The sequence below is a fragment of the Globicephala melas genome, chromosome 12 (assembly GCF_963455315.2).
Source record: "Globicephala melas chromosome 12, mGloMel1.2, whole genome shotgun sequence".
NCBI classification, from domain to species: Eukaryota; Metazoa; Chordata; class Mammalia; order Artiodactyla; family Delphinidae; genus Globicephala; species Globicephala melas.
In genome coordinates this window covers 43,426,077-43,450,141 of record NC_083325.1, presented here as the reverse complement: position 1 = coordinate 43,450,141, position 24,065 = coordinate 43,426,077, and the positions used below count along the sequence as shown (strand labels likewise).

The window sequence follows — 24,065 nt, the reverse complement described above, 5'->3', positions numbered from 1 at the left end:
TAAAAAGCTCTGCAGGTAATTCTAACATGCAGTCACAGCTGTGAAGCAATGCTCTATACGAGGCCCACAGAGAGATGAACACATCTACCCAATGCACACACTCTTCAACAGGTATCCATTTATAAAATAAACATTATATAATTCTTTCCTGTTACTTGAAAAAAAAAGTCTCTTGCTTTGAGCAAGTTGCCACTTTTGAGGAAACCTGCTTTCAATTCCATTAAAAAAGGATATGTTTACCTTTTGTATTCATTCAAAATAATACTTCTAAAAACATCCTTTGCAGCAACATTGAAGGATTCTATTATTTCATAGGAATCAACTTCTGGAAATTTTTCTATAGAAGAAAAGACAAACCAAAACAAAGATTTTCTCTTTCTGGAAGATAAGATTTCTCTTAAGTTCACAGTATCAAATAAATTAACTATGGAAGTAAGCCAAGGGAGTTGACTCTGAACATTTAGTTCTCAAAGTAGATAAATTAAATGTTTTTAAGTAGGAGAGACACAAGTATTATACCTCAAATGCACTGTTAATGGGAACTTAGTTTGCTTTCTACCAGAACAATAGTGCTTTGAAATCAGCTTTCTATTACATTGTTATCTGACAAATCTAGCCCACCATATCATGAGAAGGTTTAACTGATATTTTTAAGAGTAGTCTCCTTAACTCTTTTGCCTTAGGATCTTTTTATCTTGGTCCACAAATAGAGGAATAATTTTTTTTTATATTTTACAAATCCCTACCGACTAGTTTTTAGTTAACATTTATCAAGTTCTTTCATAACCCAGGTAATTTACATGTTTTTTTTAATGCCTTTAATCTTTATAGGAATTTATGAGGTAAATTCTATTACTATTATCCCCATTCTACAGAAGAAAAAAACAGGCCTAAAGAGGAGGAGTAAATTGCCTGAGATAACTCAGGTAGTAACTGACAGCTGTAACCTGAATACAGATTTGTTGGCCTAGGCTTATGCTTTTAAATGTTCAGCTACTTTATCTTACCAATTTATTTATGCCAAGTTTTAAGCACTGTTCTCTTAAGCAATTGGTTTATTAAATACAACTTTAAAGTAACCAGAACACAAGAAGTGGCCACAGAGAGATATATTAAGAATTGTGTCTTCATCAGGCAAGAATAATTTTAAATATTATATTTTAATATGAATTTTTATGCTTTAACTGAGTTGCACTTGGAGATGAAAATAATTAGTAACAAAACATTTAAAATATCCTATGAACCCAGAGGGTCATGAAGGTATTCTATTATGTATTAATACAAACACAAAATCACTTTTCTTTTTAAATAAGGCAACAGGTGTTATACAGCTTCTCTGTCTTTTTTTTTTATGATTAGCTCTTTTATTGTAAATTAAGAAATTATTTCCCAGGTCAAAGTTACAAAGATATTAACCTGTATTTTGTACTAAATGCTTCAAAGTTTTTTTTTTAATTCAAACAGAAAGTCACAAAAATTATAATCATCGTCATCAGTTCACTCAGTCCCATGTAATTAATTTTTTTTCATCTTGATCTTTTGTTAGCACTTTTATGAATTCATCAGTTTTCCATTAGAGTTCTGAAAATGCTTATTCATTCAGTTCAACAACTTCTAATTCTTAATAGGATGAAATATAGTGAGAAAAGACCAAACTTTTTCAATGGCAATTATAGGTAATGGCCTTAATATCAAGGCTAGCAGCAGAATTTTTGTCTTAAAATAAGATACTCAGGTGAGAGAATATTTGTCTGTTAACAGAAGAATTAACGAGAACTATATGTCATGCCTGGTACACATTCAGTTTGTGATTGATATTAAAACAATCAAATCCTTTGTTTAATTTTTAGAGAGCAAGATTCTCTAAAATCTAAATTTTACAATTCCACATGTTAATAATAACAACATCAGTTAACACTTACTGAACACTTGCTATGTGCCAGGCGCAGATGTAAATGACTTATTCATTCAATCCCCACAAACCATGTATTATTAGTATTGCAGTTTTACAAATTAAGAACAAGAATTTTAAAGAATATCTTTTAGATTTTCATGACAGGATACAACGATACCCATTTTGGAGTATGAGAGTTTGATCCAGAAAAGGTCAGGAATACCTCACATTCAGCATTTATTGGTGCCCACTCTATGTCAGGTGCAGTTCTTACCCATTTATAGAGGTCAATTTAACAGTAACCTTGGGATGTATCATTATTTTAAGTTTACCAAAGATAAAACTAAGGAGTAATGAGAATAACCAATTTGTTCAAGGTCTCACAACTGAAACTTTAAAATCTATTATTTCCTTTAAATATTTTTTAAACTAAAAAAAAAAAAAAATTACCTTTTAGTTGTTCCTCTGTATCTAATCTAATCTTGTTAACGGCTTCATCTCTGGAAATCTAAAAGAAAGTTGAGGTTCAGTTATTATATTTAACATTTCTATTTTTTAAATTATTATACAATTAACACATTGTAATAGTAATCAGATTTCTCTCTCATGGTAACATTCTTTAAAATATTGAAACTGGTTATTGATTTGTAGGGAATATTACCTGTTTAATTCATTTAAATATATTTCCACACTTCCCTAAAAGTTTTCCCTAAAACTTCCTTCCCAACAACAGGAGGATGGAGAAGCAAACAGCTAGGCTTTTATTTAGCTTTCTGTTTAGAGATTTTTCATAAAAACAGGACAAATATTCATAAACAAAACTGTGTAAGCTATGACAAAAAAGAATTCCCAGAACAATTATATAAACAAAATTCAGGTATACCTACTTTATCATGTTCATGATCTGTAAAAACTGCGTAGAGTTTTTCCATGGCGAGTCTATTTTAAGCACAAAATAAATGTCAGCATATTTGGAAACACTAGGCAGTGTCTATTATAAACAAAACTGAAATATTTAATAATCTAAAATATTTAACATTTCATAAAGAATTAAAAATATGTATTTATTGCTCTATAACACTGCTAATCTGTTTACTATTTATAATATGATACAAAACACAAATTTCTTTCTCCTCACATCTTAAGGGAATCACACACATGCCCTCCCTTCTTCATTGTTCAATTAATTTCACCTTAGATTTTTCTCTTTCTCTCTGCTCAGTCTCTCTCATATGACCAGTTGTTTTTTCCTGTTCTACGTGTTTTGGCTGTTATTGCAGGCAACGCTTTTGTTGGGGACAGTGTATATAACTCTTTAATCTCTGAGTAATGGCTGTGAGACTCATACTAATGGAAATATTAACTTTTTCAATTTATTTCAAATAAAGTGAAATAATTTTCTGGTCATTCATTCATAATTTACTGAGTGCTTATGTGCAGGCACTATTATAAGGACTGGGCATATAGTGGTGATTGTATTTCTTTTCAAGAACCTCAACAGTTTCCTTAGATATTCAAATATCTTATGCTTTATATACTCTTTTTCCTTCACACAGAGAGATATGAGGATGATCTGAATCTTCACCAGTAAACTCACTCTCCCCTTTCCTTTGAGATTCAAACTTAGGCCCTTCAAGAGGGATGTGGGTTTATCCTTTTTAAAGCATTAGACTGGTATTTATGGCAATGACTCTTAAAATAGAAGGGTGCTATTTAAGAAGTAATGCATGGACAATGCTTCCATGAGAAGTTTTTTCTGAGAGGAAATTAAATCTGGTGACACTTTCATATTTTCTTTTGTACAGATGTTCTTACTTATGAGCGTGTTTCACAATCTCTGGCAAAGGAACAAATAACTTCTGAGGTGTCCTCTTGGTAACACCAATTTCTTTTACCAACTGCTGGATGCCCTGAATTATTTGTTGTGTATATTTTACTCCCACTTTGATAGCATGGCAAAAGTCCTGCTGTAAAATATTCTCTGCAGAGGCTTCCAACATGACTAAAAAAAAAAAGAAAAAACAAAAGGACTGCCATTGAACCTTTTACCAATATAGCATTTTCAAATACCATGACATGACATAAATACTACAGATGAATTTTATTAATCCTTTTTGATTTCTTTCCTCAGAATCAACATAATTCCAAAATATAAACAGTAGTAAATGAATAAAGAAACCTTGATATTTGAAGTTAGGTTTATAGTCTTCATAAATTTAATGAGAGATTTCTCATAAAAAATGAAATGGAAAATAAACTACACACACAACTTTTTATAACAGCTTTATAAGGTATAATTCAAATACCATAAAATTCCATCTTTTAATATGTACAATTGCATCTTTTTTTTTAAATGTATTTAAAATGTAATTTTATAATATCAGCACAATAGGTGGCCAATAAATGTTTCCTGTTTAACAATATTTGATGTGACTTCCCACTTAATTTGGTCATTGTCACATTGTCTAATTCTTGCACAGGTGGGGAAATCTTTGTAGTGATACTGTTTCAAGTAAGCCAACTAGAGAACCCTAGCTACTACCATAAAAAGGTTGTTTTTATAGTTCTGTAACAGTAAAACTCCTGTGTAAAGCAGGGAAGCTCCAAAGTAAGGCTTCTAGCATGGTACCTAGCTAAAATCTACTATTCAGCTTTGGCTTTGGTTTCTACAAGGCTGAATAGACTCCTGCCAACTTGTGTGCCATTTCTGGCATTCCTCAACTTGTCCAAAGTCAAAGATCATGTAATACATAGTTGCCATCATAACTAATATGTTTAACCACATAATGTTATCATTAAGATTTATTATTGCCTAAAAAGTCACTTCTAAGTCTTCTAGGCATAATGGAGAATGAAAAAAAAATCTACTTATATGCTTCATATGTTGGAATTCCATCAGTCAATTGAAGCAGACCTGTGAAAGTGTAACAAAAGATATAACACTTGTGTCACTGGTGTCCTGGAAAGAGAGGAGAAAGATGGCAGGGCTGAAAAGTACTGGGAAAAAAAAATAGCTGGAAACTCCCCAAATTTGGCAGAGACATAAACCTGCATATTCAAGAAGCTGAATAAACCCTACATAGGATGACCCAAAGAAAGACACATCACAATTAAACTTCTGATAACCAAAGACAAAGAAAAAAATCTTGAAACCAGCCAGAGAAAAATGACCTTACCCATATGGGAAAAGCAAACAACAGCAGATTTATCATCAGAAACCATGGAGGCCAGAAGGAAGAGGCATAATATTTTTCAGGTGCTGAAAGAAAAGAACTGTCATCCCAGAATCCTATACCCAGTGAAGATATTTAGGAATGAAGGAGAAATCAAGACTCTTAGATGAAGGAGAAAGAAGAAAATGTGTCACCCTAATATGGCTAAGGAAAGTTCTCTAAACAGAAAGCAAACAATAAAGGAAGAAACCATGTTAAGAACATGTTAAGCAGAAATATTGGTAAGTACAATATACTTTCCTTCTCTGGAATTTTCTAAACTGATGGTTGAAGCAAAAGCAAAAATTGTGACACTTCCCTATTGTGGTTCTAAATGTAGATAAACATAAACAAATATACATGGGGGAGGGTAAAGGGAGGTAAGGTTTCAGTTCTTCACTTGAGGCATGAAGATGCTTCCTCTGATACCATGATATGGAGATGGTTATATCCTTTTTCTTATCTGTATTCCCATGACCTCTCACTTTCACAGAATTAAATTGGAAATTTAAAAACATGCATTTAGAGCTTCCCTGGTGGCATAGTGGTTAAGAATCTGCCTGCCAATGCAGGGGACACGGGTTCAAGCCCTGGTCCGGGAAGATCCCACATGCTGCGGAGCAACTAAGCCTGTGCACCACAACTACTGAGCCTGCGCTCTAGAGCCCATGAATCACAACTACTGAACCCATGTGCCACAACTACTGTAGCCCGCGCACCTAGAGCCCATCCTCTGCAAAAAGAGAAGCCACCGCAATGAGAAGCCTGCACACCTCAACGAAGAGTAGCCCCCGCTTGCTGCAACGAGAGAAAGCCCGTAAGCAGCAACAAAGACCCAACACAGCCATAAATAAATAAATAAAATAAACAAATTTTTAAAAAATTTAAAAAAACATGCATTTTAAAATTATTTATTTATTTATTTGGCTGCAACCAGGTCTTAGTTGCGGTATGTGTGATCTTTTCTAGTTGCGGCACATGGGATCTTTTTTTTTAAGTTGCAGCACACAGGATCTTCATTGCAGTGTGAGGGATCTTTGTTGCGGCATGCATGCAGGATCTAGTTCCCTGACCACGGATTGAACCCCGGACCCTGCACTGGGAGCGCGGAGCTCCAGCCACTTGGACCACCAGGGAAGTCCCAAACATGCATTTAATGTATGTAAATTATACCTCAGTAAATTCATTTAAAGAAGAGAATATGGCAAAGAAAATGAATATTACTCAGACTTTGTTTTCACCAATTAAATTTCAAAGCAATTCATTTTTCTTTTTTTTATTGTTTTATTTTTTGGCTGCATTGGGTCTTCCTTGCTGTGCGTGGGTTTTTCTCTAGTTGCAGCGAGAGGGGGCTACTGTTCGTTGTGGTACATGGGCCTCTCATTGCGGTGGCTTCTCTTGTTGCGGAGCATGGGCTCTAGGCATGCGGGCTTCAGTAGTTGTGGCTAGCGAGGTCTAGAACACAGTCTCAGTAATTGTGGCGCATGCGCTTAGCTGCTCTGTGGCATGTGGGAACTTCCGGGACCAGGTCTCGAACCCATGTCCCCTGCATCGGCAGGCGGACTCTCAACCACTGCGCCACCAGGGAAGCCCTAAATATTTTAATAATGAAATGGTAGCAATTACTTTTTTGTAGTTTTGTATCCCAGAAGTTCCATGATGATGATATTTGACTTGGACCCAATATTAACTTTAATACATGAACATGGGGTCAGATGTATATTTGGTATACCTTGACAAAAGTACAGAGTACTGGCTGAAAATAGTGATGTGGAAGTCATAAAATGGATGCTGGTAACTTCTGAAACCAGTCTCCTTACAGGTTGGTTCTGAATCACGTTCAGCCTCCTTATAATTACTCAAGACTACCCTGTGATGGTTTAAGCAGTTTCTGGTTTCATTCTTCCATCTAGAGAGGAACGGGTGAGAACAGCCAGCTGGAAGGCTGCCTATCGGGTTTCTGTGGCATGCCACAGATACAGTAAAGATCCTTAGTTCATTCCTCCAATATCTATTTAAAATTAGAGGGGTTCAAATTCTAAGGCAGATAGAAGCTATATGACCATTTAGAAGCAAGTTTATTTTGTGTCTTAATGGTAACAGCAGGTATTGACTGTTTGCTTACTAGGTACTAGGTACTATGCCGGATACTTTACAAACCTTGATTCTAATCATAAAGGCCCTGTAAAGAAGCCAAATCGATTTACTAATTGGAATTAAATGAACATTGTAACTTTCAGCAAAAAAAATTTCAGATGGAGACCAAGTGAACTTCAAATAGTAAACCAATACTCTGCTCAAGGCCCTTTCTGAGATGCTCAAATATGATGTAGGGGTCATTCGTTGTTCAGAGCTTCCCCATATCTTTGGAATCCTCTCTATATTTCAATAGTTCCCCACCTTCTCAAGGTAGAATCCAAAAACCATTTCCTTGCCTCCCTTGTAGTCATGGATGCAGATGTGTCACACTTCTGTCCAATAAGATGTAAGTGGAAACTGCTATGTGGGGACTTCTGGGAAAGTTCTTTAAAAGGGAGGCTGACTTACTCAGAGGGCACACTCCTTTTTCTATTCCCCTTTTTCTTTTTTCTTCCTCCTGCCTGTAAGTTAGAAAGTTAGAAAAGTTGGCCAGAGCTCTGGTAGCCTGTTCATAAGTATGAAGATGTGGGCCACACCCTGAGGATAGCAGAGTAGAAAGCTAAAAAGAATCTAGATTTCTTAAGACATTATGGAGCTGCTGTAATTGTCCTGGACTTATTACCTCTGAATTTTTGTTACTTGAGAGAAAAATAAGTTCCTATCTTGTTTAAGCCTTGTTATTTAGTTTAACCACACAATCCCTAACTAACATGTAGACAATACACAACTCCTGTTTCATGTGTTTTGTCTATCATATATATTGATAATACCTAATTCTAACTTATTACTAACACTCCAAAAGAAGAAGCTGGAAATGAGGTGTCTCACACATTAATTGTACAGAAAAAGAACTAAAAGTTTAATAGTTTACGTTTCATCAAAATGTTCCCACATTAGAAGATCCATTGTCAAAAAGTTCCAGACATCACATGTCACATAGTAGAATAAACTGCTAAGAGACCTTAATTAATTTGTCCATGGTTAACTGCGGCAGATGCTGGGTTTCAAACCAAGGTCATTTGGACTGTTAAAGCCCATTCTTCTTCAACAGAACCAGCCCCTGATTTTCATTCATGCAATTATGACATTTTAGGTAGAAGGAGTGAAGGTGGCCCATGGTCAGAGCATTTCTTCTACTTTATTACTAGTTTTCCACCTACTGGAAATATGATACCTCTTTCTCAGAGGACAATAAACAGACTTAGAATGACTGCATTAGCCAAATTAACATATTTAAATGAATGAAACAATTAATTTACTACCATAGTTGGAACTTCAAATTTTAGACTAGCTTATCTGTCTAAAAATAATTACTAGAATTATCTTGATAATGACTTTTGTATATTTCAATTAGAGTGGTATAACAGTCTATAATTTTAGGTATTATCTGATATGAAGCAAGAGCGCTACCAAAATAGGGCAGCAATAAAACAAAAATCTTTATGGCCAATTAACAAAGCACACATACAAAAAAAGAGTTTAAATGCATTTTTAAGAAGCCAGAACTTGTAAGTAAAATCCAGAATAAATCTACCACTTAAACTACTTACCAATCTGACTTTTAGGTGCTCCAGTAACCACTAAATTTAAAGTACTGGAAGACATTTCTTTTCGTGTTGGGTTAACAACACATTCTCCATCAATCATTCCTATTCGTACTGCCCCTAAAACATATTAAAATATTGGCAACTGTTTAATAAAAACTCAGTTTTCAAGACATCTTAGTGACAGCTTCAATCCCTATCTTCAATTGTGACCACAGTAAAATCCATATTTCTATCATGGTATTTAAGGCCCACAGATTATACTACCTCACCCTACCTCTGGCCTTACTCAGTTGCTCAAGTACACCATTTCTTCTACATCTCTGTGATTATGCTCATGTTCTTCTCCTGGTCTAGAATGTACTTTCTCTAAGGCAAGTGCTTACAATCTGACCCTACTAAGGTTCAGCTTAAATGTCGATAACTCTGAGGAGCTCTCCTTGACAGCCTGACCTCACAAGACTAAACCCGCCCTTCTCTATCATTTTCTTAGCACTCTGACTATACTTTTATAATATTGTTTATAAATATCAATAATTATTTGTCTGTTTCACTTATGCTGAAACCAAGAACTGTCTCATTCATCTTGTACTGCTGATGCCTAGTCTGCCTTAGTTCCTTTGGTGCTTAGCTCAGTATCTGGCATTTAGGACAGTCAATAATTATTTACTTGATGAATCATTTGTATATTGCATGATTACAACTTATAAGAGCTGTAAGTTACAAACATGTTTGTATTATCCTGAAAGAGTATGTACTCTGACAATTTCCCAGTCCAAAAAAAGAGAAAGTCCTCTAACAGAAGAGGCAACAAAGAAGTCACAGTATCTAAAAACAAAATAATCTTTAACACCATAACATACTGCTATAAGAAACAAAACCCAAAGCAAAGATAAAAATATCTCAAAATGTTGAAAGGACTCTTCTTAGAATGTCATTTAATTCAACTCCCTAAGAAATAATAATTCAGAGCCAATAAATTTATGCCCTTGCTATAGCATGCTTACTCTTATTTCTTGAAACAAATATAATGTTTCTTATTTTCAAAACCTAACTTACCAATAGGTCCATTCCAAGGAATATCTGATAATGAGAGGGCTACAGAAGCTTTAAGGAAAAAGGAAAAAAATAAGAGCTGAAATAAAAATATTTCATCACTTAAAAAAAAAAACAACAGTAATAATTTGAATCTTTATTTTTATACTTACCACCATTAATTGCTAGGACATCAGGTTCATTAACACCATCTACTGCTAACAGATTACAAAGGATCTGGTGCAAGGGAAAAAATTCACAGCATTTAAAAAAAAAAAAATCTGCTTGATTTGGGAGGATTATCATTTCGATTAACATCTTGTCCTAAAATATAGGAGCGCTATATGGTTAAAAGCAGGGCCTTTGTAGTCAAACCCCTTAATTCTGGTTATCATTTAACTACATGCTTGACCATTGACAAATTACTTAAATTAAGCCTCAAAAAGTTTCATTATCTTTAAAAGGGAAAAATAACAGCATCTTCCTAAACAGTTCTTAGGAAAATTATAGGAAATATTGTGCGTAAAGCATTTATAATACTGAGCATGTTGAAAGTATTCAGTAAATGTTAGCTATGTTAGTAAATGTTACATAAAAATATTGTCTTCTGTTTGCTAAGCATAGACAAATAAATTGCACTGTAATAATATGCCTATGTCATGTACTTAGGAAAATAACTTCTTGAGGCAGTGACATCCTTGCAAAGGGAAATTTGCAAGGCATATTTAATTTTCTCAAATACATAAAATAGTTACTTAATTAAAGTATATGGGTCATTATTCTGAAAGAAAGTAATATTCACAAAGTATTAAAATATAAGAAAGTAGAGGTTTAGAGGACCCAGTGATAAAAATAGGTAATAAAGATTAGTTGTGTCAACTGTCCTAGTCTGTTACTAATATGACCTTCAAGGCCCAGCCTGAACTGTCCCCACCCACCTCAATCACTCTAACCTTTCTTCAGATTTACCAACTTCTTTCCTGCCTTAGGGCTTCTGTGCTTCCCATTCCATCTTCCTACACTCCTACATTGGCTAATTCCTACTCGTAATTCAGGTATCAGCTCAAATTGACACCAAATAAATGTTAGCTTTTAAAAATTATTGTTTTTAAAAAAACTTAATGTAAAATGTAACAGGATCACCAAAAATTCTTATTTTGTACTGTTTATAATGTTTAGCCTAGGAAGTATTAAATAGAGATTCAGTAAGTCATTTTTGATTGACCTGGAAACAAATAAACCTAAAACAGAACCTACCTGTGTATCATAAAAGTAGCCTGCTGGAAAGAGAGGTCTAATTGAACGATCTGCCAAAAGCAAAAAAAGAAAAGACATTAAATAGTTACTGACAGAAGCTGCTTCACAGTTTAAAACTTTTCCCTCATTAAACAAGCTAAAAAATAATATAACTAGCCATTCAATAAAACAAAACAATAATAACAAAAACAAAACCCTTGGACTAATTTACTGACAGGGTCAGTAAATATACATATATTAATATTAATATACATAATGCCCTAAAGATGAAAAACTAGCAGGGCAAGAGCACCCAAGTGTAAAATTGGGGAGCAGCTTTTCATTCTGGTTCCACAGGCATCAGAATTCATTGCTTATTTGTTATTTATTTATATAAGCAGAGGAAAGAGACTTAACCAACAGTAGACCAAAAGAAAATCCTTCCTTGGTTTTCTGTGTCTGATGAATGCATATAAATATAAAGTAGAAATTTTGGGTAGAAGAGCTATAGACTACAAATGATCCTCAATATTTAAGGATGTCGAAGATTTGACAGGTTATAAACATATTTCAGTAGTCGATGAATATAATGCTTTCAGGAATTACCATGTTGAACATAAAAATGGAAAATACTCAGGATAGGTTCAACAGAGTAGAGGCGTGGGCCACAGAATTTATGTGATTAATAGAGATTCATTCATTTAGTCAACAAATATTTATTGAATGCCTATTTTGTGCTGGGCAGTATGCCAGGTATAGGGGATTCAGTATTAAACAAACAAAAAGTTTTTTCTCTCATGGAGCCCACATTTGAGTGAGGGGATACAGAAAGTAAATAATCTTAGGCAGTGTTAATGTAGTGAAAGAAAATTTAAGAGATACTGTAGAATACAGATGGAAGAAAAGAGATACTAACACAGGCTTATCAGAGAGGATTAATGCCTCTATCTTAATATCTTACCTATTACTCGACTTGTAAGAATTTCTTTATCAGAAGATCCAATCTCTCTTCTAAGATAGTTTGTGGGAATTCTACCTGCTGCAGCAGCCTTCTGTCTATAGTCAACCTGAAGCAGCAATGAAAATGCAGTTCATTCGACTGCTTTTTGTAGTAGCAAACTATTCCCCAAGAATTTCTATATAGGTACAATTCTCCTGAGCTTGCAACAGCATATTCCAGACTACAAGTGGAGAACATTTTGTTTACTTTTAGTGTTTTGTATCTCTTAGGGAAAGGAGAGCTGATAGAAATGTTTCAGCAAATGGATTTTTAAAAAGCCTTCCACTTAGTCAGATGACTGTGTAGCGTCCCTACTTCCCACAGTAGCTTATCCTGGTCAAGTTCAACATTGCCTTTTTTGTATTACCTCTCTTAGATATAACTGCATTCCCCCCTTTTTTTTTTTTTTTTTTTTTTGCCATACGCGGGCCTCTCACTGTTGTGGCCTCTCCCATTACGGAGCACAGGCTCCGGACGCGCAGGCTCAGCGGCCATGGCTCATGGGCCCAGCCGCTTCGCAGCATGTGGGATCTTCCCAGACCGGGACACGAACCCGTGTCCCCTGCATCGGCAGACGGACTCTCAACCACTGCGCCACCAGGGAAGCCCTGCATTCCCCTTTTCATAATAAAAGAAGCCATAAAATACTAATGAGCTCTTTACTCTTCACCAAACATATACTTGCAGACTCATACTAAAGGGAAATTTATGAAAGCAATGAATTCATTGCTTATTAAACATCAAAGTACTTGTGCACTTCCACTGTTTTTGTCAACTTAATGAACTTGGACCTTGTAAAGTATGCTTACCACTAATATGAGAATTGGTTATGAAGCAATCATTTTAAATTCTTTTAATGACTCAGTATCAAACAATTAAGGAAAATCCTTTATTGTGCAAAGTTTACACTTTGTACTCACTAGACAGTGGACGAAAATACTACAAATTCTATATTTATGCTATAAATATATATATTTATGCTACAGTTCAGAAAAATCAGCAAATACTTACCACCAAAGGCATGAACTGGGAAGGTGAAGGTTTTGTTTTACTGACCGCTGTGACCATCACTGCAGTGTCACCTGACTTAGTTAAACATAAACAACAACACTGGTAAATTTTTTTAAAATCAGATATTAACATATAAGCAGTGAATGACTGAATCCTCCCTCAGTTAAATGAAGGGAAAAGAAATGTTATTCCATGATACAATGACTATGAAAATAATTATTCACAAGTAGTCCGATCTTAATCCCTTCTGCATGATCATGATCTGTATTAGAATAGTCACTAAGTTTTTCAAAAGCAACAGAAGTAAAGGGAAAAGGCTCACTGATAGCGTAGTCACATCCAATCATATTTTCTACTTCTTATTAGGAAATTTAGCCTATAAAAAATTTCCCAAGTATTACTATTGAAGAAACCTGTAAAATTACTTTCTCTAGAAAAGCATTACAGAGTTTACAAGAATAAAACAGAACCCCAAGTTTGGAAGAGATCTTAAAGTTCATTTAATATACCTAGTCCTCTGACTCACTGGTTGTCTGGAATGGTTCTGACACTAGAAATGGTCTGAATCAATTTCCAATACCAAAATTCTAAGAAGTTACATGATGTTGTAAAGATATTCAGTACCAGTCTTGATAACCATTTTTAAGATGAAAATTTAACAACTTGGACTTTTTACCTGTACTATAGCAGAGCCATCTGCAAATCTGGCCAGTTTTCCAGAGGATATTTCTAATTTTCTGTTTAAAATAAAAATTCAATACAAAAGGACTTAGGTCATCAGTACAATTCCCAGCTTAGTATAAAGCAATTAAAGATTCTAATAGAAGAACTAAAGGTTACCAAGCCCCACAGGCCCCCAACCAGCAAAAAACAAACTAAAAAGGGATAGAGTTCACTATCATTATTGAAGATACAGGGGAATTTAAGAGCTGCTTTAGGAAAAACATAGAAACCAAGGCACAGGATAATCTGAATGACACAGTATTTCTGGGGTGCAAAAGCTTTCTTCTTTTTTTTTCAAAATAATTTTTAGAGGAGTATAGTTGCTTTACAATGTTGTGTTAGTTTCTGCTGTACAGCAAAGTGAATCATTTATATGTATACACATATCCCCAGAAGCTGTCTTCTTAAGTGTTTTTCCCATTTACCACCTTAGTCTCTTTTGTTTTACCACCCTTGCCTTGTTGATTAAAGTAGCCTTTTACCACACAAACTAGATCATTTCTCTCCTTAAATCCTTTAAAACTTCCCTCATTGCTTTCCAAATATAAACTCCAAGATTGACTGCAGACACCTTCATTTTCTACAATGGCGCCAAGATAAAGTCAACGGGGGAAAGAAACAGTCTTTTCAACCAATGGTGCTGGGACAATTGGATATCCATATGCAAAAAAGTTAATACAGTTGGACCCTTTCCTCGTATTATAAATAAAAATTAACTCAAAATGGATTATTGACTTAAATGTAAAAGTTAAAACTATAAAACTCTAAAGAAAAAACACAGGAATAAATCTTATAGATGACATCAAATCAAATCTTATAGATGACATCATCTTATAGATGACATCTTCTTATAGATGACATCAAAAGCACAACAAAAGGAAAAGAATAGATAAATCTGACTTCATCAAAATTAAAAACTTTCATGCTTCAAAGAATATTATCAAGAAAGTGAAAGAAAACCTACAGAATAGGAGAAATTATTTTGAAATCATATACCTGATAAGGGACTTGTATCTAGAATATGTAAAGAATTCTTACAACTTAACAATAAAAAGAAACCCAGTTTTAAAAACTGGCAAAGGATTTGAACAGATGTCTCTTCAAGGAAGATCAACAAATGGCCAACAAATAATGAAAATATGCTCACCATCATTAGCCACTAGGGAAATGCAAATCAAAACCACAATGAGATACTGTTCACATCTATTAGGATGTTATGTGTTGATGACGATGTGGAGAAACTGGAACTCTCATACACTGCTGATTGAAATGTAAAATGGTGCATCTGCTTTGGGAAATAATCTGGCAATTCCACAAAAGGTTAACAAAGAAGTACTATATGACCCAGGAATTCTACTCCTGTATATATCCAAGAGAAATGAAAACATATGTCCATGTAAAAATCTGCACATGAACCTTCACAGCAGCATTATTAATGACAGCTCCCCAATGGAAACAACCCAGATGTCTGCCAACTGACAAACGAGTGTATCAAGGAAGAGAGTACGGATACTGACAAGGCTGAGCCAAGGAGTGGACTATCCATCCTGGCTAAGAATAAGCCTTCCCAATTGTATCAAAAACCAGGAGAGAAGTGGAGCCAGGGAAGCACTGTTAAAAGCTTCTAAAGCTAATATACAGCATGGGTTTGAACTGCAAGGGTCCACTTATACATGGATTTTTTTTTTTAGTAAATACAGTCTTCGGTTGGTTGAATCATCTGATGCAGAACTATGAATAGGGAGGCCTGACTATGGGACTTGAGCATCCTTGGATCTTGGTACCCACGGCGGGTCCTGGAACCAATTCCACACAGATACTGAGGGATGACTGTATTTACAATGGGGACTGAATGAGTTGGTGAGAGAAAAACAAACAAGCAAACAAACCAGCTCTGCAGTACCCCAAATGTTCTCAAACCCATGCTTGATTTATAGTCAAATACCAAATCCTCCTACTTTCTTTGTTCCCTCTCTTGAGTCTAGCCAGTGTCTCCTTTAGGGATCCTAGACCACCCACCAGATAGTCCTATGGTCCTGCCTTGGTGATTGCCCTAATTTAAACTGTTTTTTCCCCAGGTGTGTGCAATTTATAGTATGTAAAGAACCAGGTGGTTACTTTCCATTGTCTCATCTCAGTTGGTGCTAACTGACCTATGTAATATTTTCTGTTAATGCACTTTTAGTTGTTTTTGGTGCAAATCTGTTATTAGTTTTGTATTTCATGGTTGATTTTACCTCTTATCAGTTTACTTGCCAAACATTTATGTATAAAATACCTTCAAATATTAATACATAATAGATTGCTAACACATCAGTGGCAAGTGGAACTGGGTGGCTATGGAACTGTATGGGAAGGAGATTTTTGAGCTTTTTAAATGTTGAACCATGTGAGTGAATACCTAATCAAAAAATACTTTTGAAAAAAATAAATAATAAAAAGGATAAGATGAGCAGGGAGATCCTATTGGTGGCCAGAAGAGTGGGAGGAGGCAGCTTAGGAAGATAGAAGGGAAAAGAGGAGCCATCTGCCACAGGAAGTAGAACTCCAGGGAGAGAGATATGCTTAAAGAACATTTTTAGAAACACTTGCAAAATGGTATGGAATGTAACCACCTTACTCCAACTTCCACCAAGAAAAATTCAGTAGTATTGATACAAAACTCACCCCACCCCCACCCCTGCAAACAAAACAAAACAAAACATCCACCTTTAAGATTTGGCCTTGCTTTGTTGCTAACTCACATTTCATCTTTTCACTCCATCCACAGTAAGTTATTTGTAGTTACTCAACGCACTCTCTCACTTCTCTGCAATTGCGCTTGCCACTTTCTCTGCTACCTTCTCCTTGCCTTTCAGGATTCACCTTGAACAGTAAGCTTTAGGGTGTGATAAACATCCCTCTGTGCTCCTTCAGCACCCTGTTCATACCTAATACCTTTCCCACACTGATTTTCTCAGCACTGAACCTCTGTTTATCTTACTTCCTCATCAGACAATCTCTAGTGCCTTGTAACTCAATATCGTAGATGCTCAAAAATAACTTGTTGAAATGAAAATTAAAGTTACCCCAAAGGTTACTGTAAGTATTAAATACATTTACCACAGTAGTATACAACCTCCTAGGGCACTGTAAAGAATACACATAACAAGTATAAAGTATGTGGTACATAGTAATCACCCAAAAAAGTTTGCTGCAAACAACAAACTTATGACAAAGAAAATAATTGATTTACCCAGCAGGTATGATATTTATGAATCTCATTGTTACAACACACAACACAGGTTTAAAAAGAGGTTACAAAAGAGGTCCAGGTTGACTAATAAATGAAAGATTCAAAGTAGATTATTCATGAAAAATTTGGAGGGCAGAGGCTAATCTTGTTGCTTTGAGTCCCTCCTGCCTAACAAATAGGAAATGTCTGTTGAGTAAAATGTTCTGGGGCATTTCTTCAGAGAAGAATAAATGTTCGGTCCTTGAAGAATGGAAGAGATATCTTTTCCCTCAAAAAATCAAAATCAAGGAATGCCAGAGGTGGAAAGACCTTAGAGATCATCTAGCCTAGAGGTCAGCAAACTACAGCATGTTTCTTTACAGCCTTTCACCTAAGACTGTTTCTTACATTTTTAGACGGTTTGTAAACACACATGAATATGTGATACAGTATGCAGCCCACAAAGCCTAAAATATTTACTATCTAGCCTCTTAGAGAAAAAGTTTGCTGAATCTTTATCTAATTCAGTCTCTTCATTTGCGGGGCAGAGAGGGAGGGCTGAGGGGGGCCGAAAGTGGTGAAGTAACTTGTTTAAAGATCATTCAGTAACTTAGGGAGGAAGTCTTGGATTCAAAGCCAGATTTTGTGGCTTTTGTATGAACTAGGATCAAAGTTTTTTTTAAAAGTACATGTGAAAGGTGTAGATATATAAAGTAAGCATTAGCAGTTTTATTTATTCTAAAAATGAATCCGGTAGTTTTTAAAAAGTTATTTTCGACATGAATTCTGGCAGACAGACCCCTAAAGAGAGTAACGGTTTGAAAAACAAGTTCAAAATCCACCTAGCCTCATAGTACTAGCTTTGGTTGACTCTGAGCAAGCTACCTAACCTTCTCTGAGCCTCTGTTTTAATACATTTACTACAGGCTTAAACATGAGAGTATCATATAACCGGCGTTCAATAAACTGACCTTGCCCTTCCCTTTCTACCCAGGGTCATACAGGCCAAGCTTTTTAGGCAGTAAACTGAATTGGATGACGTAAGCATCAATGATCAACGCATTATCTTTTCATTTCATAGCCCAGGAGTCCCCGAAAATAAAGGGAACGGAAAACAGGTGGACAGACTCAGCTGGGGAAAAGAAGCCCGGAGTGGGGCAGAAGGGAGGAACAAAAAGCAAAGGGCACGAGGCTGAGACAGCGCGAGAAGGAGGGTGCCAAGAGACAGACTCAAAATCCGGAAAGGGAAATTTGGAATTTAGGTTTGGGATAAAGAGGGGGAAAGAGACCTGGGGTGTCGGATTCGTACTCTAGGAGGTGAATGTACTCGGGCTGGCCTGTCATGATGCCTTGTGAAAGAACAGAGAACGCACACCGTTCCTTACCTGCTGCCTAAGTCCACGGCCACGGTTCGCGACCCCGCGCCACCCCATAGTGCTCGCACCTGCAACTGGGTGAGTGTCCGACCCCGCCCTGGCAGACGGAGGGGACCATGGCCCAGTGGCCGGAGCCAGACGCACGAGCAGCAAGGCCTGCAAGCCGCCATGACACCCGGCAAGCGCTCAGCCCGGGCTGCGTCCTGATTGGCTTGCTCAGCAGGTAGTGGGCGGAGCCTATTGCAGTTTCGTTTCCGCGGTGCAGTGGGGAACGCCGGGGAAGCGGATACCGGGCCGCTTTCTACGAAACCTAGAGAGGGCCAAACCTATCTGAACGCGATTATGACTTAACCAGTCCTTCTTTCCGTATTAGCCAATGAACAACAATTAGAAAAATAATGTGGGCTTTTTGGTTGTTTTTTGTTTTGCTATAGTAGTTTAAAAGAAAGTCCTAGAATAATATAAGTGTTTAATAAGTAGAGTAAATATAGTAGTAATAGAAGTAATCAGAAAACACATTATTATTTGGCTTATGGGAGCTGAGAATTAGGAGAATTTGCGCAGTGGGCCATGGAAAGAGATCTTTCTCTCTCCCCTCCTTCGCCCTGGCTTTTATTTTATAAATTCAAGCAACAAATATATTACTACGAAGGTTTGCGTTAATTTATTTCTAGTAAGTTAATTTCACTTCTTGTTGACCTATATCGTCATTTTGTATATCTTTATGATCATTTTGGATTCATCTTCCTTTCCACTGATAATATTTAGCAGTTTATTCCTCTGCCTGTTTTGGTCAAGTGTTAATACTTTCTAAACCAACTCTTAAATGCAAAGTGCTTGCTACTATTTAAAAAAAATGTTTTGGAAAATGAAAAAGGTTTTTGGAATTTGAATTTGATCCATTTCTAGGGGGTGGATAAATTTCTCCCACCCCTCTTAATCTGCCTGTTGGAAAATCTTTACGTGGTTCCTGGAATGAACCAATGATCATTTTTCTACTGTGAGGGTCATATTACTCTTTTAAGGTCATAATCCCATCCCCCCCAAAGAAATCCAAACAAAATCCAATGCACATTCAAGCAGAGTTTTAAGAACAAAAAGTGTTAACTCCAGACAGACAAATTATAATATTTGGTGGCAAAGCAGCTCCCTTATACCTTGCTCTCAAGAGCTATTATCACTGATTTGGAATTTCCATGCCAATAGAAGGGATTACTGTTAACTCTATTTATAGGTATTTAGTGTTAAAGTAGTTTTTGCCTCTTCCTCTACCTTTGACTTTACCTTGTTGCCAGTGTTTCCAAGACCATTCCATTGAGACCTGTTATAAGGACAAATCTATCAGAATCTACCTGCCGCAATTCAACATGATTTTAGATTTATAAAATAAGAATACTAAATCACCTTTTGGTAGAGTACCTAAGTACTATATAATCATTTTCATTTAGGCAGTATTGCCTAGTAGTTTAGAGCATAGACTTGCAGTTGTTACCAATCCCCAAAGGGTCAGTGACCCCTCAATGGGTCCTTTGCCTGGAGTTGCAAATGCCACTTAAATGAAACCAGGTTCAGTATAGCACAGCAGAAACTTTTATTGATTAAGGAATTGAGAAAGGAGAGCTCATGCTCTAAAAATACCTTCTCCCCAAAGGGAGGGGAGTAAGGGAATTTTAAGGGGTAATAGGCAGATAAGTCATCAGGGCTGTAGGAAAGGGTAGAGATTTCCAGGGGCAGCTGGGGGTAGCTGGGGCATACGCAGTTTTCCATGCTTCTTTGCACAAGGCATGAATTGTGCCTAGCAGAATACAAATCCTCCCTTTGGGCAGAGATTATAGCACAGTAATTAAGCAGAGGTAGCTTTTGGATACTTCCAGGTCTTGTGTGTGTAGGTGCGTTCCTGTGGTCAAGTCAGAGCTGGTTCAGGACAGTTGACCACTGCATATCTCTTAAAGCAGAGCTACAAAACAACTCTGTCAAACACCAGGTGATTTGGAAATAAACAAATAGATATATCAAGGCAAGGATCCATTAGCTCTCAGGGACTGGTACGAATGACAAAGTATCTCCCTTCTCCATTCCTTGATGAATGAATTAAGTTTCTGCTGTGCTATACCAAATCTGGTTTCATTTGATTGACATTTTCAACTCCAGGCAAAGGACCCATAGACCCATTGAGAGGTCTCCGACCCATTGGGAATCGGTAACAAAGTTAGTCCTGAATGGTGCCAGTCTTGGCTTTGCCATTTGCTAGTTGTCTGACCCTATCTCTCTGAGCCTCAGTTTCTTCATCTGTAGAAATGGATAATACAAATCTCAAAGGATTTTTGTAAAGATTAAACATGACAGAGGATGTAAGATGTTTATCATAGTACATGGCACATTGTCAACAACTCAATAAATGGTAGATTCAGCTTTGATTCAGCCTTTTAAAAAATTTAATTTAATTTATTTTTTATACAGCATGTTCTTATTAGTTATCTGTTTTATACATATTAGTGTATATATGTCAATCCCAATCTCCCAATTCATCCCACCACCACCACCCTACCCCGCTTTCCCCCCTGGTGTCCATACATTTGTTCTCTACATCTGTGTCTCTATTTCTGCCTTGCAAACCGGTTCATCTGTACCATTTTCCTAGATTCCACATATATGCGTTAATATACGATATTTGTTTTTCTCTTTCTGACTTACTTCACTCTGTATGACAGTCCCTAGGTCCATCCAAGTCTCTACAAGTGACCCAATTTCATTCCTTTTTATGTAATTCAGCCTTTTCTTAATTTTCCCTCTAGTTTCCTCTGTTTGAAATACTGAACAACCTTCTTTCCTTCAGAAACTAACCATGGATCGGTTAGCTTTCATCCAGTTGGAAATGCTAGAAAGCAGAATGTGCACATTAAACCCAACTGTTTCCTCACACCAATCCAAAATAATTGAAATGGTAGTAATTGGATCATAAACTCCAAGGCAAATGTGGATAGTGAAATCTTGTGGCAGAGCATTATTATGAAGTAGTCATACAGATGATCAGGCTATGTTTACATTAAGCATTTTAAGACTGACGTAGAAAGAAACGTATAAAATGTTTAAATTCTTGTGGTTGTAGCTACTGAAGCTATGACCCATGAGGTTCAATCTGAAATTGAACCTCACATTCTAGAAGTATAGTTCTGCCAAGTCTAGTTTGAGAGTCAAAATATAATTTAAAATCAGTTTCTTTACCTTGAAGCACATTAACGGTGATCCAATTTAAATCCACCAGCAATGTTTTTCAGATCTCCTTTTCTCTTTTCTTCAAACTCCAATGAAGCTGCATCAAAATAGTTAATACCACTGCACCCTCTGAGTAGCAATTTCATTTAAGTAAAACACCATTGCATTAAATGATTGTTAATTAAAATTTAATTTGGTTTGTAGTTTGGTTTAATATTGATAAATATTTATTTATTTATTTATTTTAGTTTTATGACTAAGCTACCAGAATAAGGAACTTATGTTTTCTCATATATTTGTGCATATTTAAGCAACATAATAAAAAGTATCTTCGGACACTGAAGGGTTACATGAAATTTTTTTTTTCTTGAAAGAATGTAGCATATTCAGCATTAACAAAGTCTGCTCAACACCATTGCCAGAGGGAGCTTTCTAAATCACAAACCTAAATGTGTCTCCATCTTTTTTTTTTTTTTTTTTGGTTGTACGCGGGCCTCTCAGTGTTGTGGCCTTTCCCGTTGCGGAGCGCAGGCTCCGGACGCGCAGGCTCAGTAGCCATGACTCACGGGCCCAGCCGCTCCGCGGCATGTGGGATCCTCCTGGACCGGGGCACGAACCCGCGTCCCCTGCATCGGCAGGCGGACTCTCAACCACTGCGCCACCAGGGAAGCCCAGGGAAGCCCCTGTGTCTCCATCTTGATTAAACTTCTTCTATGGCTTCCTAAATCTTTAATCTACATGATAAAATCTCAACTGCTTTGTGTGGACTATGAAATTTTTTCCTATTCAGCCTCATCAATTTTGACTTACTACCCTACTTCTTTATCTCCCTCTCCTCATTTTTATTTTATTTTATTTTTTTGACCACATGGCATGCAGGATCTAGTTCCCTGATCAGGGATCGAACCAGTGTCCCCTGTAGTGTAAATGTGGAGTCTTAACCATTGGACCACCAGGGAAGCCCCCCTCTCCTCATTTTATATTCCAAGTAAACTGAACTACTTGTTCTTCTCTAACATATCACCTTCTCTTTTGCCTCCGTGCCTTTGCATGTATGATTCTCTGTGCTTTGCACACATCCCCTCTCAAGTGTCAGTCTTGCAAACTCAGTCTTCTAGTCTCAGCTTCAATACTGTTTTCTCAGACTTCCCCAGACTGACTTATGGGTACAGTCTGTCTGTCCTCCCACTTATTTATTAATTCACATAGTCATTATTTCACCCATGGAAATGAATGTGGGAATAGGTACTGCATAGTGGTTAAAAGGGCTGGCTCTGGAATCAGATTGTCTAGGTTTGAATCTCACCTCTGTCACCTCTTAAACGTGTGACTCTTGGTAAGTCACTTACCCTTTCTATACCTCCTTTTCCTCATTTGTAAAATGAGAATGAAAAGAATATCTACCTCTTAGGGTTGTTATGTGGATTTAAATGCAGCCTTATTTTTATGGAACTAAGCATGGTCCCTGGCACGTGGAAAATGTAATATTTATTTATTTTTAATTAATTAATTAATTTTTGGCTATGTTGGGTCTTCGTTGCTACGTGTGGGCTTTCTCTAGTTGCAGTGAGCTGGGGCTACTCTTTGTTGCAATGTGCAGGCTTCTCACCATGGTGGCTTTTCTTGTTGTGGAGCACGGGCTCTAGGTTTGTGAGCTTCAGTAGTTGTGGCACGTGGGCTCAGTAGTTGTGGCTTGCAGGCTCTAGAGCGCAGGCTCAGTAGTTGTGGTGCACTGGCTTAGTTGCTCCGCAGCATGTGGGATCTTCCCGGACCAGGGATCGAACCTGTGTCCCCTGCATTGGCAGGTGGATTCTTAACCACTGAGCCACCAGGGAAGTCCCAATGTAATATTTATTAAATACCTGCTTTATGTCAGGCACTATATCCTAGGCTCAGAGGATATAAGGGTGTCAAGACAGTCATAGGGCATAAAAATCCCTGCTTTATGGAGCTTGCAATATAGTATGAGAGATTGACAAAAACACAACCAAACAAACAGAAAAACTAGAGTGTGATTCATGCTAAGAAGGGGATAAGCAGATGTGAAGATAGAAAATAGTGGGATGAAGGCATAATTTACATCAAATAAGGTGCCCAGGGAAACACTTCCTGAGGAGGAAACATTTAAGCCAGCCTGAAGGATGAGAAGGAGATGGCTTCTGAGACATGGGGGCCAGGTGGGAGAAGCCACTTGCAGGGGGATGGTTACCCCTAAGTCGGGAAAGGGTTTGGCTTCTGTGAGGACATATGGAAAAGCCAGTGTGGCTAGAGAGTGGTAAGCAAGAATGTGGCAGTCGCTGTCAAAATGGTTGGAGCTGATTCAAGGAGAGGACCTAGAGTAATAAGAGTAATCAGCATACCAACGATGTCACAAGCCATGGAAATGCATGATATCACCTAGAGAGAGGTTAGAAAGAAAGAAGAGGCCTGGGTCTGAGCCCTAAGGAGGGAGAGGCTGCCAAGTC

At 36.8% G+C, this 24,065-nt stretch overlaps 1 protein-coding gene and 1 long non-coding RNA gene across 2 annotated transcripts in view; one reads left to right on the top strand and one right to left on the bottom strand.

The window, feature by feature from the left end:
• Window positions 1-18,557, bottom strand: part of PNPT1 (polyribonucleotide nucleotidyltransferase 1) — a 41,094-nt gene extending 22,537 nt beyond the window's left edge. The window contains exons 1-12 of the mRNA XM_030877251.2: window positions 18,394-18,557; window positions 13,748-13,808; window positions 13,072-13,146; window positions 12,022-12,127; window positions 11,082-11,131; window positions 9,998-10,061; window positions 9,849-9,896; window positions 8,796-8,909; window positions 3,710-3,896; window positions 2,782-2,833; window positions 2,345-2,402; window positions 241-337 (exon numbers count right to left, since the gene is read on the bottom strand). Of these exons, the coding sequence (XP_030733111.1) occupies window positions 241-337; window positions 2,345-2,402; window positions 2,782-2,833; window positions 3,710-3,896; window positions 8,796-8,909; window positions 9,849-9,896; window positions 9,998-10,061; window positions 11,082-11,131; window positions 12,022-12,127; window positions 13,072-13,146; window positions 13,748-13,808; window positions 18,394-18,554 (1,073 nt within the window). The 5' untranslated portion in view covers window positions 18,555-18,557. The remainder of the gene's footprint in view (window positions 1-240; window positions 338-2,344; window positions 2,403-2,781; window positions 2,834-3,709; window positions 3,897-8,795; window positions 8,910-9,848; window positions 9,897-9,997; window positions 10,062-11,081; window positions 11,132-12,021; window positions 12,128-13,071; window positions 13,147-13,747; window positions 13,809-18,393) is intronic.
• The window catches only part of LOC115863980 (uncharacterized), a 193,993-nt gene that overhangs the window by 32,471 nt on the left and 137,457 nt on the right, over window positions 1-24,065 (top strand). The gene's annotated exons all lie outside the window — the stretch shown is intronic.